General features: G+C 41.6%; 1 protein-coding gene and 1 long non-coding RNA gene across 6 annotated transcripts in view; one reads left to right on the top strand and one right to left on the bottom strand.

Annotated features, from left to right (window-relative positions):
• The window catches only part of Tmtc2 (Transmembrane O-mannosyltransferase targeting cadherins 2), a 327,382-nt gene that overhangs the window by 73,138 nt on the left and 240,581 nt on the right, over positions 1-13,663 (top strand). For 2 of the 3 annotated variants that reach the window (XM_085482261.1, XM_085482262.1), the window contains exon 2: positions 1,803-1,913. In XM_085482261.1, coding sequence (XP_085338387.1) covers positions 1,803-1,913 — 111 coding nt within the window. Of the gene's footprint in view, positions 1-1,802; positions 1,914-8,367; positions 9,359-13,663 lie in introns of those variants that run through there. The other variant, XM_029319785.2, reaches the window with a different exon arrangement.
• Positions 1-13,663, bottom strand: part of LOC114944065 (uncharacterized) — a 137,578-nt gene that overhangs the window by 54,657 nt on the left and 69,258 nt on the right. The window lies entirely within an intron of this gene.

The raw sequence follows: 13,663 nt of genomic DNA, 5'->3' as shown, positions 1-13,663 counted from the left end.
AAAATAATGCAATAATTTATATCATTATTTTATTTAAATTATATGTAATATATTAAAAATTATAAAATAAATTAATACGGTGAGGATAAAAATAAAATATCAAATGTATAAAACGAGAGAGACAGAGAAAATCTAAATTTAATCCCGCAAATATGTATATTATTAATTTGATAGAAAAGGAGGACAAAAAGTAAATCTTGAAATTTGATGCTCTGAGACATGCGAAGAAAGTGTTGAATTTTATATATCCATCTAAGTTATTTGGCATATTACATCTTTATGAGATCAATGGCACTTGAAAACGTCAAACGTATCTCGATGTAGCGCGGCTCTCATGAATTAATTTTCAACTATCGAGCGAGTATCAAGCCGTCCGCAAGATTACGCGCGGATGCGCGTATGCCTTCAACTGTCGCGTTTTCTGACACCTTGCGAATGAATTTTCCATCGGCGAATGTCAATTTTAGAGAAGCTACGAAAATAATCTTTTGGTGAGATTTCCCGACAGCATTAACGATATATATAGCTCGTATCGATTTTTTTATTTAATACAGAAAATCGAATGATTAATTTATCGCAATCGATATATATATATATTCGCGAGACAAGTAAGAGACAACGATTGAATTATTTCATTTAGAACGGAATTTAATTCGTTGCGAGTATTATTAGGTACATCTCACTTTAATTCCAGTATAACATCGTTTTTACTTAATTAATATTTTTGCCGTTGTCAACACATTCGCAAATGTTAAAACAAAGTTTCTAATTTTCCTTCCTATTTTTCTTTCTCTCTCTCTCTCGGTACAGGGAAAAATTCTGTCACAGCGTTATAACGTTACCGGTTGAAACTATGGTCGAACTGCGTCAAATTCTCACGGTGACGGTCCAGTACTTTCGCTCGTCACCGGGGGCACAAATTCGTCTTGCCTTAGGGCGACCGAATAATTGCCCAACTATCTCCGGAGTTTCGTCTGTCTCGCGGAAAGTTGTCACTTCCACGTTACGAGCACCCATTCCTCGCGGTCTCGTGCGCCGTCTAATTTCTCGTGAAGCGTCGAAGGTCGCGAACTACCACGGTCTACGAAGCACGCTACCTGTTGGTCCTCTCGTAGTAGTGAAGCGACGTTAAACGATGCATACCTAACACAAGTATTTTTATCTATCTACGTGCGCTCTCTCCTTTTCAAATATTTGAAGAGGAAAAGTATACAAGTATATAAAGTAAAAAACCGAATTTTAGACAACGACGTGAACTTTGACAATTTTTAAATTCATATAAATTTTAGATATTTACACGTAGACTAATTTTAGAAAATTTGAAAATTATACATATATATGTATTTTTTGTATATATATATATATGTATATACAAGATGGTTTTCATCACGATTTTTAAGCCACTTATAATCTGACAATAAAAGTCAGAACAAAAATTTATCAGTTTAATCGACAATAAATTGACCGAACTTTATATTTGATGGAAAAACAATATGTTATTTCGGACTTTTAAAAATAAAACCACCAAACGCGATGAAAATAATGAAAATAATCAAAATGACCAAAATATGATTAAAATAATTATTTTGATCCAATCCGATTATTTTGTTCCCGTTGATTGATTTTCAATATTTTCTTTAACATGATAAAAAAATTATTAAAATATTAAACAAAACAAAACTATTATATCAATTAAAATAATCAAAAAATTGTAGCAATTGTTACGAGAACCTGCATAATATATATTTTTATGCTATTATAAATATTTGTACATTTCTATCTTCTGTTCTGTATTTACACAGGGCCTTTTACGTCATCGTATGGAAAGATGCACGTGCTACTACCGTGTTCGCCAGCGTTGCAGAGTATACAGTCGACATATCGTCGTCCGTGCCACGCGTCCATCCGTCAAGGTAAGCATGCAAGCACGGAACGTGCGAACGCAAATTGGAAACGTGAGGTGAAAGTGCTTCGGAGTTGCCTCGTTTACGGCGATTTGCATCGACTACGAGTGCTTGTTCGTTCGTTCGTTCGTTCGTTCGTTCGTTCGTTCATTCGTTCACTCAACCTTCCACCCGCGACGTCGACGTCGTCGAGTCACGATCGAACGTCAGAAGAACGACGGGAAGGTGTTCGTTCGGAGAATGTCGCGGACGATGACCCTGACAGATGAGTGTGCGGAAAATCGCGATGGATTATTCGGTCGAAACGAAGGTTGCCGGTGTCTTTAATGTATATTGATGCGTGTTCATTAAAAAAACTGATTATTAAGAGAAATGGCGCACATTTAAAATTCTTGCATGAATTATCTTTAAAGTGAAATAATTATCTTTAAAGTGAAATAATGATGGAAAAAGTCTTCATTTCCTCAAGATTATTCATAATACTCGATGTACTGTTCTCTATCTAAATTTTATTACGTTTACCTTTGAGATATATGCAAATGTGGTATTATATACTTTTAGGTAAGTAAATAAAGTTTTTCTATTGATATATTTTTAGCTTTAAATCTATATTAAAATTTTATTTTTTAAATAATAGAAAAATAATAAATTTAATCATGTAAAATATTTCTTTTACGTGACTTTTCAAATCTGTGTAAATGTATCGATACGATAATCGATTGTGCGAATAGAGACGTAGAATTTAATATCCTTTTTCGTTTATTCTCTTGCTACGGATTCTGCCGGTCGGTGAAATTTAGGAAACCCTCGGAAATGTTCCATTTGAAAACCACCGTCTCGTTCGAGAATTTCACGCGGTCGCTCGTTTCACGACACGCATCTCTCGCAACTAGCGTGTCGCCAAATCGTGTTTGCTTATCGATTCGCGCTGCGAAGCGGCTCTCGAAAACAGCAGGCTACAAATCATTCTTGCGAAACGCTCGCCACATCGTCAATAACAAAAACGCGCGGACAGACTAACGCGTTGAATCTGCTCCCGATACCGATTGTTAACCCGCGAGTGTCGCGTATCATGAAACATCGCCTCCGTTGTTCGCGTCTGAGGGTAACGGCGCAATGTTTCCGGAGATAGCTGCAACATTTTCAAAGCTGCATCACGAAAATTCGGTAAATGCAATTGCGGTCGATGTGAATACATTCGCCTCCCTCTCTCTCTCTCTCTCTCCCTTGCGTATAAACGTTGCTTTAAATTAAAGCGGAAAATAGAAGGTATCGAAAAAAGCAGCGAAAGTCGATTCTTGCGCGAGGTAGCGTCCCGTGTCGAAGAGAATTTTATAAATATTTGCCATTTTAAATTTTAAAAATTCTTTCGTCACTGTTTTTTTCTGGAAAATTCACGCATAATAAAATTATAATTAAAATTTATTGAATACACTTCGATCATTATTCGAAAAGAACTGGCGTCGCGGTTACGTGCGACAACGGGAAGTGCTTTTTTTTTTTTCGACGCCAGGCGATATCAGGTGAATCTCTCTGGTCTCGGATAACGCGGGTAGTTTCAATGGATGAACAAGCCACGAAGCGTTCTCGCCACGGCCGCTTTCACGGTAAAAATACGTCGGATGTAGCCCGACAATCAGCGAGCCCTCCGCGCCAGTTACGAGCCAATCTTTTTCGTTTGCCGGGCCAATTCGATGATTAAAATGTATTCGGCTCGAAGGGGATAGCCCGGGGTGTTGTTACAGGGATATAATAGCTTCAACACAGAACGTCAAACGCACGGATTTGATTGGCGTTTCGGGTTGCTTCGACGTTTGTGTTAAAAATGAAAACTTCGCACCAGCAGACTCGCGTGTCACAGTGTTAGCTTATCAATTGCAGCGCGATATTCATCTTCATTTATCAAACCTCATAAAATTGCCAGGTATGTCAGGTTTCCGCGCTTTCGTTGTCGGAGTAAATTTTTTTTAATTAATTGGTCTTTCCTTATAGCGAGAGAAATTTTTACTCGATATGTCTGTAATAAAAAAAAATTCCAATTCACAATGGTTTTGTTGTATGCGGATGAAAAAATCTAGAACGCGCAAATATCGCTCTGTTACGTTTTCGTTACAATGTAATCTGATTGTAACTTGTAACGCATCTCGCGCGATGCCGAGAAACCGCGCCGTCGCCTTTTCAAATTTATATTCACCGCAACTTTATTCCGTCACGTATTTTCGGAGACAATAGCCCGGTTTTGCGCCATGCGTGGAGCAAACACAATACGCCGTGTCCACGAATTAACGACTTTCTGACTGCGAGCTCACGTAGCCCGGGTGCGAATTTCGGCGAGCAAAAATTCGAGTGACAGATGTCGCACGTTCATCGCATTCCATTTAATTTAGCTTTAAATACACGTGTCAAACTTGTATAATTTTTCATTTAACATTAAAAATACTTTTTGCAAGAGATTTCTCTCTGCTCGAAATTTACATACATAAGTATAACATTATATTTATAGTTAGACATTTCTCTGGTATATTCATATTATATTTCTCGTTATAGCTGTCATTCGTTTTAAAATCAAATTTTACAATTAAATTTGACAAACTGTAAAAGTCTTGTCATATTATATATTTATGAATTCTATCATAAACACTGGGTTCTGTTCTTAGTTTTGACCTTTTGCTCCGAGCGATTACTGTCGTCTGTCGTTGAATAATATTCGCCGGTATACGTTGGCGAATTGCCTATATATTGAACACACTGTTGAATATTAAATTAACCTCATCAAATTAATAATTTGAGCTAATATTACGTATGCCAATAACGTCAAAGTAATGCAAGTTAATGACACATATAGTTAATAACACGATAGTATATGAAAGCAGGGCGTCAATGGATGAAAGATTAAAGTTTCTCTTCTGTGATTCGCGGGCAAATTAGCGAAGATATCCAGACATTATTGCGTTTGACGTATAATCAGCATGTAATCGTTACCAAGCGATATTAATAACCAAAGAAATTTCATTAGGATGGGAATCGAATCACAGAGTATTGCGCGCTGAACCTGCGTTGTTATGACGCGATAAATCGACAAAGCGGAAACGCAACCTCTCTTGCATGTTATATACAACGAGTTTGAAAGGATAATAGCGAGCACACGTCACAGAGATGATCACGAGCAACTACATAGGATACACATACACGAGCATATATATTTTTTTTTTCGGTGATAGATTTCAGAAATATCCATCAAAAATTGTTAGAAAATCATGTCAAATTTTGACATTATCAATTTCCTAAAGTAAATGTAGTTCAAAACAATACTCGCGCGCACGTGATATATAAATATATATACATTAAAAATAATAAAATTGATTAAAAAATATATTTCTTATATTTTCTAATAAATTAATATGCAATAAAATATTGAGAAAAAAATGATAAATTTAATTAAACATTTTTATGAAAATTTATTCATTATGGGAGGTTTCCTGCAGCGCGACGTCCGCTGGTTCTCGCCTCCTACACGCGCAAATATAGCGCGTACAAACATAATCATAAGCTCACGCAGGCGTCATCGCGTCACGGAACAAACTGATTGCCGGCGCATGCTCGACGATGGGTTCGCACGATAATTCTCACATCGGAGCGCGTAAGCCTCCCGTGGCTCCCGTCCGGCGAAGCTCGCGTGGTCGCCGGTCATCGTATTTGATGCCCTCCGGTCCCTCGCCCTTTCTAGTCCGCCTTTCCCGGTCCGATGACCGGCACAATACAGCCTGACGGCTTCGCGTTAACCCATTATCTTAATCTGCCAGCGGGACAAATAACAGGGTACCAGGCTTCCTCCCGCTTGGCTAGCCGAGAGCGTTATGATATCTGCCACTCGATGCTTTGATGTTCCGAGATATTTTAGCATAGAAATTATCCTATTAATACGCTGGAATATTATTTTTAGTCGTAACAACGAGATTACGCTGAAGTGTGAAAATATCAAGGAATCAAGAGTGTAATATATATATTAATATGTTAAATAAAATAAAAAGATTATAATTGGAGCGAGCAAACAAATAAAGTTAAACGCGGATTCAAGAATATTGATTTTGGAGGCAAGAATAAATCTCTGACACTTGGAGAAATATATGGAGTACAGCGTCGAGCTTTTGATACCGATATTGATACAAAGCATTGATATTTTGTCTCAATATAGCACGGCTGTGACAACGAAATAACCGGACATCGCGTGTGCTACGTCGAGGAAGGGACATAGAGATCACCGATGTGTCCTACAACTGCAAAAGGGTTTGGTTTCCCCTATTCCTATCCCACTCTCGCGGTGGGGACCCCACGCAATCTTCGTTCCCCTTTTTGGTAAGCGGTATTGTTTACTGTCAACCTCATTTCGTGAACCACGAGGCTACACCCCGCTACATCCCTCGTCATCCCGTCGGACCCATATGGCCAGACTTTAGGGGAGTTAAGCATTGGGGCGGGTAATCGTGGGGTGTTACCAGGCGCGGTTAATTTGTATTTCTATGGCGTTGTTACTCGTAGACGGATTACCCCGTCGAGGCGGACACTGAGCTTGATTGAGTCCGACGAAAGAAAAATTGTAATCTTTTATTTTTACTTTCCTTCTAAGGAGAAATTACAATTTTCCCTGCTCTCACTTTCTTCTAATTCTAAAGAGAATATTATAGATCCGAGGATAAAAAGTATACGTGATGTAGTTTCAGCGATATACATATAATATTGCAATTTCATGAAGAGAAAATGCGCAAAATCAGCCATAATTATGATTGTGACGAGAAACATGGAGAGAGATACGCGTATATACCATAAGGTTAATTAGAGAGATACTGATATCGCACGTTCGTATGTTATCATATTCTCGCTCTCGACTCGCAGCCCGGTTGTCGGCCATTCCTCCTCGTTTGTACACAGCGCTAACCGGTATTGTATAGTTTGTGTAGGAGTGAGTTAAGCGTTTAAATGCTTAATTACCGCATTAGGAGTAACCGCGGCGGGATCTTTAATCGCGGCTCATCGGAGCGCGAATTACTTTTGTTACGCGCTTGGAATAATTGAAGCGTTTACGGGTGGCGGCCTCTTGTTCGCGATACAATAGCGCTCCGAGGAACGTCTAAGTCCAGCGTTAGCACAATAATAAGAGAGAGCGAGAGAGAGAGAACCCGTGTAATACGCGTGATAAATGCACGCGCGTTTCACGGCGTCGGTCCCGACGATTAATTACGTGTAGGTACTTAGTGACGAATCGTCGTTATGCGCCAGCGTGTCGACGGATTAAACTACCGAGAGTGACGATACCCTCAACACAACAACCTGGTTGTTGGAACCTGCGTGAAATACCATACGAGTTGTATTTGCGTCGTCGTATGTTTATAAACGTTCCAACGAGAATAAATTTTGCATTAGTGGAGGTCTACGAGAAAGAGAGAGAGGTAGAGGTAGAAGTTTATGCACAATGGTATTACGAAGCTTATCTGGTGTACGATACCGCGCGGAATCTAGGTATATGGGTCTTCTCTTGTTTAAAAGTGGCGTACAACTGAAATTTCGAGAAAATTTTCTTAAAGTAGCAGAATGCGCATTAACCTGATCCGCTTTCCGTATTTCACTTCCAACGTCCTATTTTTACAATCAACGACTCTCTCTCTCTCTCTCTCTCTTACGTAAGATGATAAGAACGGAAAATAAGGGCATTCGCAGCTCGGACCCATTCGGTCCTCGCGCGATTCCATTCGGCATTACCAATTCCTCCCAGAATAGTTTTCGCAGAATCAACATTTCACACGAATCCCACGAATGACATCGCAACTGTCCCGGCAATTGTTCGCCGCGCGCGCGGCATGGCATCATGTGGGGAAGAGACGGTGGCTTAATCGCCACGTGGGTTAGGTGACGACAATCGCCGTCGGATGCAGCCGGTTACATTCCCAAGCTAAACGTTTCCTCGACCGCACCAACTCCGTTTACTCCCCGTCGACGATCTCACGAGGAGAGAAAACGGAGAGCGAGCGTACACACAATTCCCTTACGGTCCGTCTGACCTGAGCAAAACGTCCAAAGTCCGAATTTTCGCCGGTCCGGTTCTCTCTACCTACATACCACGTGCATCCTGCACCTCCACCTCGCCGATGCGGCCCTTATGGTGCCGCATCATTTTCTCTAAAAGGACGTCCATCGGTCAGCATTGTCCCCGGGGTTGTGGTTAATCCGACCCGTTGGTCGCGGTCGCGGTCGTGGTCGTTGCGAGCGGTCGTAGATGCGTATAGCGAGAGGGAAGGACGAGGAAGAGAGAGAAAGAGAGAAAGGAGGGTGAGAATGCTAGGAGGATGAGGCGGAGGTGGAGAAGGAGGACCAGGAGAACGGGCGAGCGCAAGCGCCTGTCCGATCGATGCCCGTCTCCCGCGTATAAAGCTCTCGTCCTCGGGGGGCGCGCGACAGTTGGCGTTCCGCATCCGGAACATGCGTCGCGCCGCGTGCCGATCGCGCTGGGAACATCTCGTCGTCGTCGTCGTCGTCGTCGTCGTCGTCGTTAGTGCGACTCGCGTCAACAGCGATCGCGAAGACAACCCTCGTACTCCGAGGCCGATCGCGCTCCGATCGAGGACGCCGATCTCGCGGATCGTCAGAGAGCGACGGGATCTTGCTATCGATTCGCGGAACGAATCGCTGGATCGCCGTAGGACGCCAAGATTTCCTTGGCCCCTGACTGATAAGGAAGAGGCGACGAAGAGGGTCGCTTCGCCACCCCATCTCGAAGTCTTCCTGGTCGCGGAGCGGAAGTTCATCCCCGATCGCGAGTAAACGTGCGTCAGTGAATGGTGAATGAAGGATCGGTTGTATGAGGAGCGAAGTCAGAATACGCGGCGTATAATTTGCCTTCTCGTTCCCGAGAAGCCGTCAAGCTGTCTCTGATTCCGGACCCCGCGACATCTCCGGCGAGGTACCGATTTAAGATCGATGTGAGGCGAGGCGTCGATTTCCGCTGTCGCGTCGGGACGGATCGGGGACCCGGATTCGGCGCCGGGGACAGCTTCGTCGCTGGATCGTACCCGGGGACGCGTCACCGACATTCATCCCGCGCGGGACCCGTCATCCGGGCAGGCGACGTCATCGCATCGGCGATCGTTCTTCGATCGTCCGGCGGACGTCTCGGCCGCCGCGCGAAGAACCGCCGGTGTCAGACGGAGACGTAGAGGCGGCGGCGGAGGAAGAGGCGGAAGTGGTAGTAGTGGTGCTGGTGCTGCTGGTGGTGGCGGCGGTGGTGCAGGAAGAAGGCCCGCGGACGTGCAACAAGTTAAGAGGCCGCCGCCGTCGACGTCGCTGTCGCCGCCAGCGTCCTCGTCACGATGTGACATGGATATCCTCGCCGTAGCCTGCGCCCTCGTCGCGACGGCACTCTACTGCAACACCCTGCAAGCGGGTTTCGTCTACGATGACCGGTGAGTGAATCGTCTAATTTAGCCGTTGCTCCTCGGGAATTATATGTTCGTGATTTCGAGGAAAGAGTATTGTAGAAAATAGAGGGTCTCGAGTTGACATAAAGTAACTGCGATTTTAGCTTCTCCCCTAACAGCACACGTATCCCGAAGACGTTCGGAAAACATCCCGAGGATGTTCAAATGTTCTCTGGATATGTCGTCTGAATCTCTTTTGGAATGGTGTGCTATTAGGCTATTTTTGCGTATCTATATTTATGAAAAATCACCCTCGTGGAATTTATGTCGTTCCCGATAGTCTTGATTGCAGCAAGTTCGAAGCTCGAGAGCTTCCGGGAAGTCTCGATCCGGGGGCTTTCCCTGACAGGAGTTGCTTTAAGACTAGGTCGGAAAGCGACCGGTGACACACTTGGCGAGATCGCGTGACGAGATTCTGCCAGATTAGAACACGGTGCCGCGAAAGTTTCGAGGGCGATACCCGTGAACGATAATTCGCCGTCACTTGGCGATAGCGGGCGGGAAAGCTTTGATTTGTGTAGACATGTGTATGTATGTGTGTATATATATATATGTAATGGAAGCCTGGTTGTGATATTCAAAGTTGTCGATAGGCTTATCGACTCGTGTAGAATAAATGCAATTTTTAAGTACAAGTTTGTATCAATTAGTTCGAACATGGCGCGATTCGCTGCCCGACACGCTTTATTTACTTCTTGAAAGATCGGAAACCGTTACATAGGAAAGTCTAAGTAAAAGCAATTCCCGTATAGACGTTAATTAACTAAGTTTAACCAACTCTCTGTCTCTTCCTAGAGACACAATACCTACCGCGAGACAGAGAATCAATTAAACGTCATTTAACTTGAACCGAATGTTTACGACAACCTAAAACGCTTGAATTATTTCGAGGTAATGTACATACTAAACTTCGAAACTTCTTCTCAAATGCAAAATGTGTCCAGAGAGGATTCGAGAAATATAAATATTCCTTAAAGATGGATGATGTCCTTAATCGATCGAATATCCTTAGAGAGATATCTTAAGCTAACCTGAATTCCTTCCTTTGCTTGATTGATAAAAGATTGATCAATCTGTATAGTTTCATATATCTTGGTAACAGAATTGTGAATTCTAAGCATTCATAATTCTGTAATCAAGATAATATATGAGACTATATAGATTGATAAATCTTTATCCTGTACAAATTAAAATAACAATATTAACAGAGGAAGAAGTGTTCTAATTTCAGGTAAAAAAACATTCCGCATAGCCAATAAATAGATTTATAATTTATCTACTCATAGTTTGTCCATAAAAAAGAAGGAAAAAAACAACAGACTTTTCAAAGACGTTTAGGATCATCTTAATTACGCCGACAGACTGTCATCCATCGTCTAGGGGGAGGAAAAAAATTCTCGTCGGTCGACGCGTTTCCGAAGAGCGATGAATGTCGCTCGTAAGGACTCGTGCTTGCCGTGAATATTACTCATACCTAGGGTGATATACGATAGATGACATTCCTCGCGATATTTCAGCCGTCGCGCTCGCGCCGCGCAAAATTGTTTCTACGCTGCCACCGGCTCGATACTCTACCGCCGCTATGGAAAACAAATAGCTACGAGCACGGAGTAATCGCAACAAACTGTGCACCACCATATCGTTTGTTCGTTATTTCGCCTCTCCGGATCAATAAGACTGCGTCAGGATTTGTACGACGCTCTTTCTCTCTCTCTCTCTCTCTCTTTCTCTCCCGGCGAAATTTTCACGAATGCCGTCCAATGCTTTAATTTTTCATCGACCTTTATACGTTCTTTGAACGCAATTTTGTTCAATACATCACTGCGAAAGCTGCTCTCTTTCGTTTATCACTCGCCCAAGTAATTCGAAAATTTTATTGCCGCACGTCAAATGTGAAAATAAATTTTGCAAAGCGTCATTTTGCACAAAAGCACTGCGAAATAACAAATTTTAATATTTACGTAGGAAGAGACTCTCTCGCAATGTTTGCCCAAATTGTTTAAAAAATAACTGTTATTTATATATAAAACGTAATAATGTTAAAAATTTAAATTTTATTTTTATAAGAAATTTTTATTTTAAAATGCAGAAAAAATAAGAATTTTAATGTTTCAGAGAACAAAAATATTGCCTTTTCCCTGTTATTTACAATATTCATGTTTGTAAATTGAAATATATAAACGTCATACTATAAATAAAGAGTTAACTTATTATCGTACAAAATAATGGCACGGAAATGAAATTACGGAAACGCGCGCGGGTTTTACGGGCTTGCCGTTTGCAGAGGGCATCGAGAGAAGGCAATTTCCTCGTCGATGTCGCGATTCGCGACATCTTTCGAAGCCCCGTTCGCGAGCCGTATCTGGTAGATAGCGAAAGGTCGAAATATGCAGAATCGGCGCGCGGCTCTATATAATCCAAAGTTACTCGCACGATAAGGGCCCTTAATCCGGGGCTCTCGAATTCTATGACACTGAATCCCCTAATTGAGTATTCCGTAATCTCTCGAACATCGTGGCCAGAACTCGATCGTGCCGCGCCGAGTGGAGGCTCGCGTCGAGATATCGTAAGATGGAATTGGATTGCATTAATAGGGGTAATCTTGCATACTGAGTATACATTGTCATATTGATCGAGATAAAAAAAATATCATTTTCCTCTTTCTATATTTTTCATATCCAGAGACCGGAAACGCGAATGTAAATTTAAATGATTTAATTAATTAATGTTATTTTATACTCTTCCGAGATTATATTATATACGTGCATATAAAAAATGTCTCTATTTTATTTTTATTTGATATTTACTTTATGCTTCGGTAGCGCGCATAATTGCCAACAAATCTACTGTTGTTAGAAGACGATACACGGTGCACTCGAGAGTCGTTGAATGAATGGAAAACAAGCCGACGTTATTTACACGACCGGTGTTTGGAAAACCCGGCTATGCTTCCGCCGATCACTTCCGCGCATTCGCGCTCGAGCGATTCGTTTACGGTTATCGGAAGCGGCGCGCAAATAATCACGTTTATATTTCTCAAACAGAGTACGGCAAACTTTTTTGTTGTAAAATTACATCGTAAAAGCCACACCCGCGATACATATATAGAGCACTTGCAAAAGTTACCTATCACTGAATTATTTGCTGTTGCAAAAGTTTTATGATTCTCTTACGAGAGCGTAAGTTTCTGGTGTATACTATAGCTATAAAAGATTAGCCGCCGTTATAAATCGGATGTAATTTTGCTCGTTGCGCGTGATTCATCGTGCGAGAATCGTGAGTGCTAGTCCGAAACATTCTTTGAGTTTGATAGTCGCGTATTTAGTTTCATCAACTCGCGAGAGGGTTTATTTTTTTAACCAATTAACCCGATGCGTGTTTGTGATTTTTCTCTACTATCATCAAAACGTGGTTTTATATATGCCTCAATTTTGTCAGGTACAATCGAGCGCCAATTATTTCAGAAGAGAAATCATTTTATTCTTCTTAATTTAATTTTATGGAATTCTCTCCTATCTATTTTTTATTAATCTATTATACACAGATTAGTATTCATTTTTTCTCATATACACACATCGATTGCTCGATGAATCAATATATAAAAAAAAAATACGAGATGCTTATAATTAATATCCTAGTGTCCTAGTATAATAAAAAAATTTGTATAAATGATCTAAACCGTTTTGGAGCTAATTGACATAAATCGTGTAAATTTGTAGAAATTGCGATGTCAACTTGTGCACACCTTTATTAAGTCTTTTCACATTTCTCGTACAGAATATAATTTCGATTTGTATACTATATATAAAAGAATCTGTTAGCGAGAATTTACATAGAAATTAAATTAAAACGACGCCTGTCCAAGATAATGCAATACAAGTTTACGAACAACGATAATGTCCAAGTATCGCGTGACCGGTACGCTTTCTTCGCGTAAGGAGCATCCGAGCACGATCAACCGATTCGGCGCGGTTAATCAATCATTCCGTTTACGTTATCGGCCGCACGAAACCAACGGCGTTATAAACATTTAGACGGGGTGGGGAAGAGTGCTCGCTATAAATTAAATTATTCCGGTCTAGGCGTCGGAACTCAACTGTGCCGACCGTTCCGCTGGAAACGCCCGGCGCGATTAGTCCGATAATCAAGCGCTTAATTATGGAACGAATTCGGATAGTCGGAGAGACGGACAAATAGAGGGAGGAAAAGAGAGAGAGAGAGAGCAAAGGGAGCGGATATCGCGTCGGTTTCCGGTGGAGCCTTAAAGCTCGCGTAATAACGAAAAACGGC

Source organism: Nylanderia fulva, unplaced genomic scaffold (genome assembly GCF_048542155.1).
Source record: "Nylanderia fulva isolate GAGA-0341 unplaced genomic scaffold, ASM4854215v1 Scaffold20, whole genome shotgun sequence".
In the NCBI taxonomy this organism is placed as follows: domain Eukaryota; kingdom Metazoa; phylum Arthropoda; class Insecta; order Hymenoptera; family Formicidae; genus Nylanderia; species Nylanderia fulva.
Note: the sequence above shows the minus strand (reverse complement) of the source record. Positions and strands in the feature narration are given on the sequence as shown.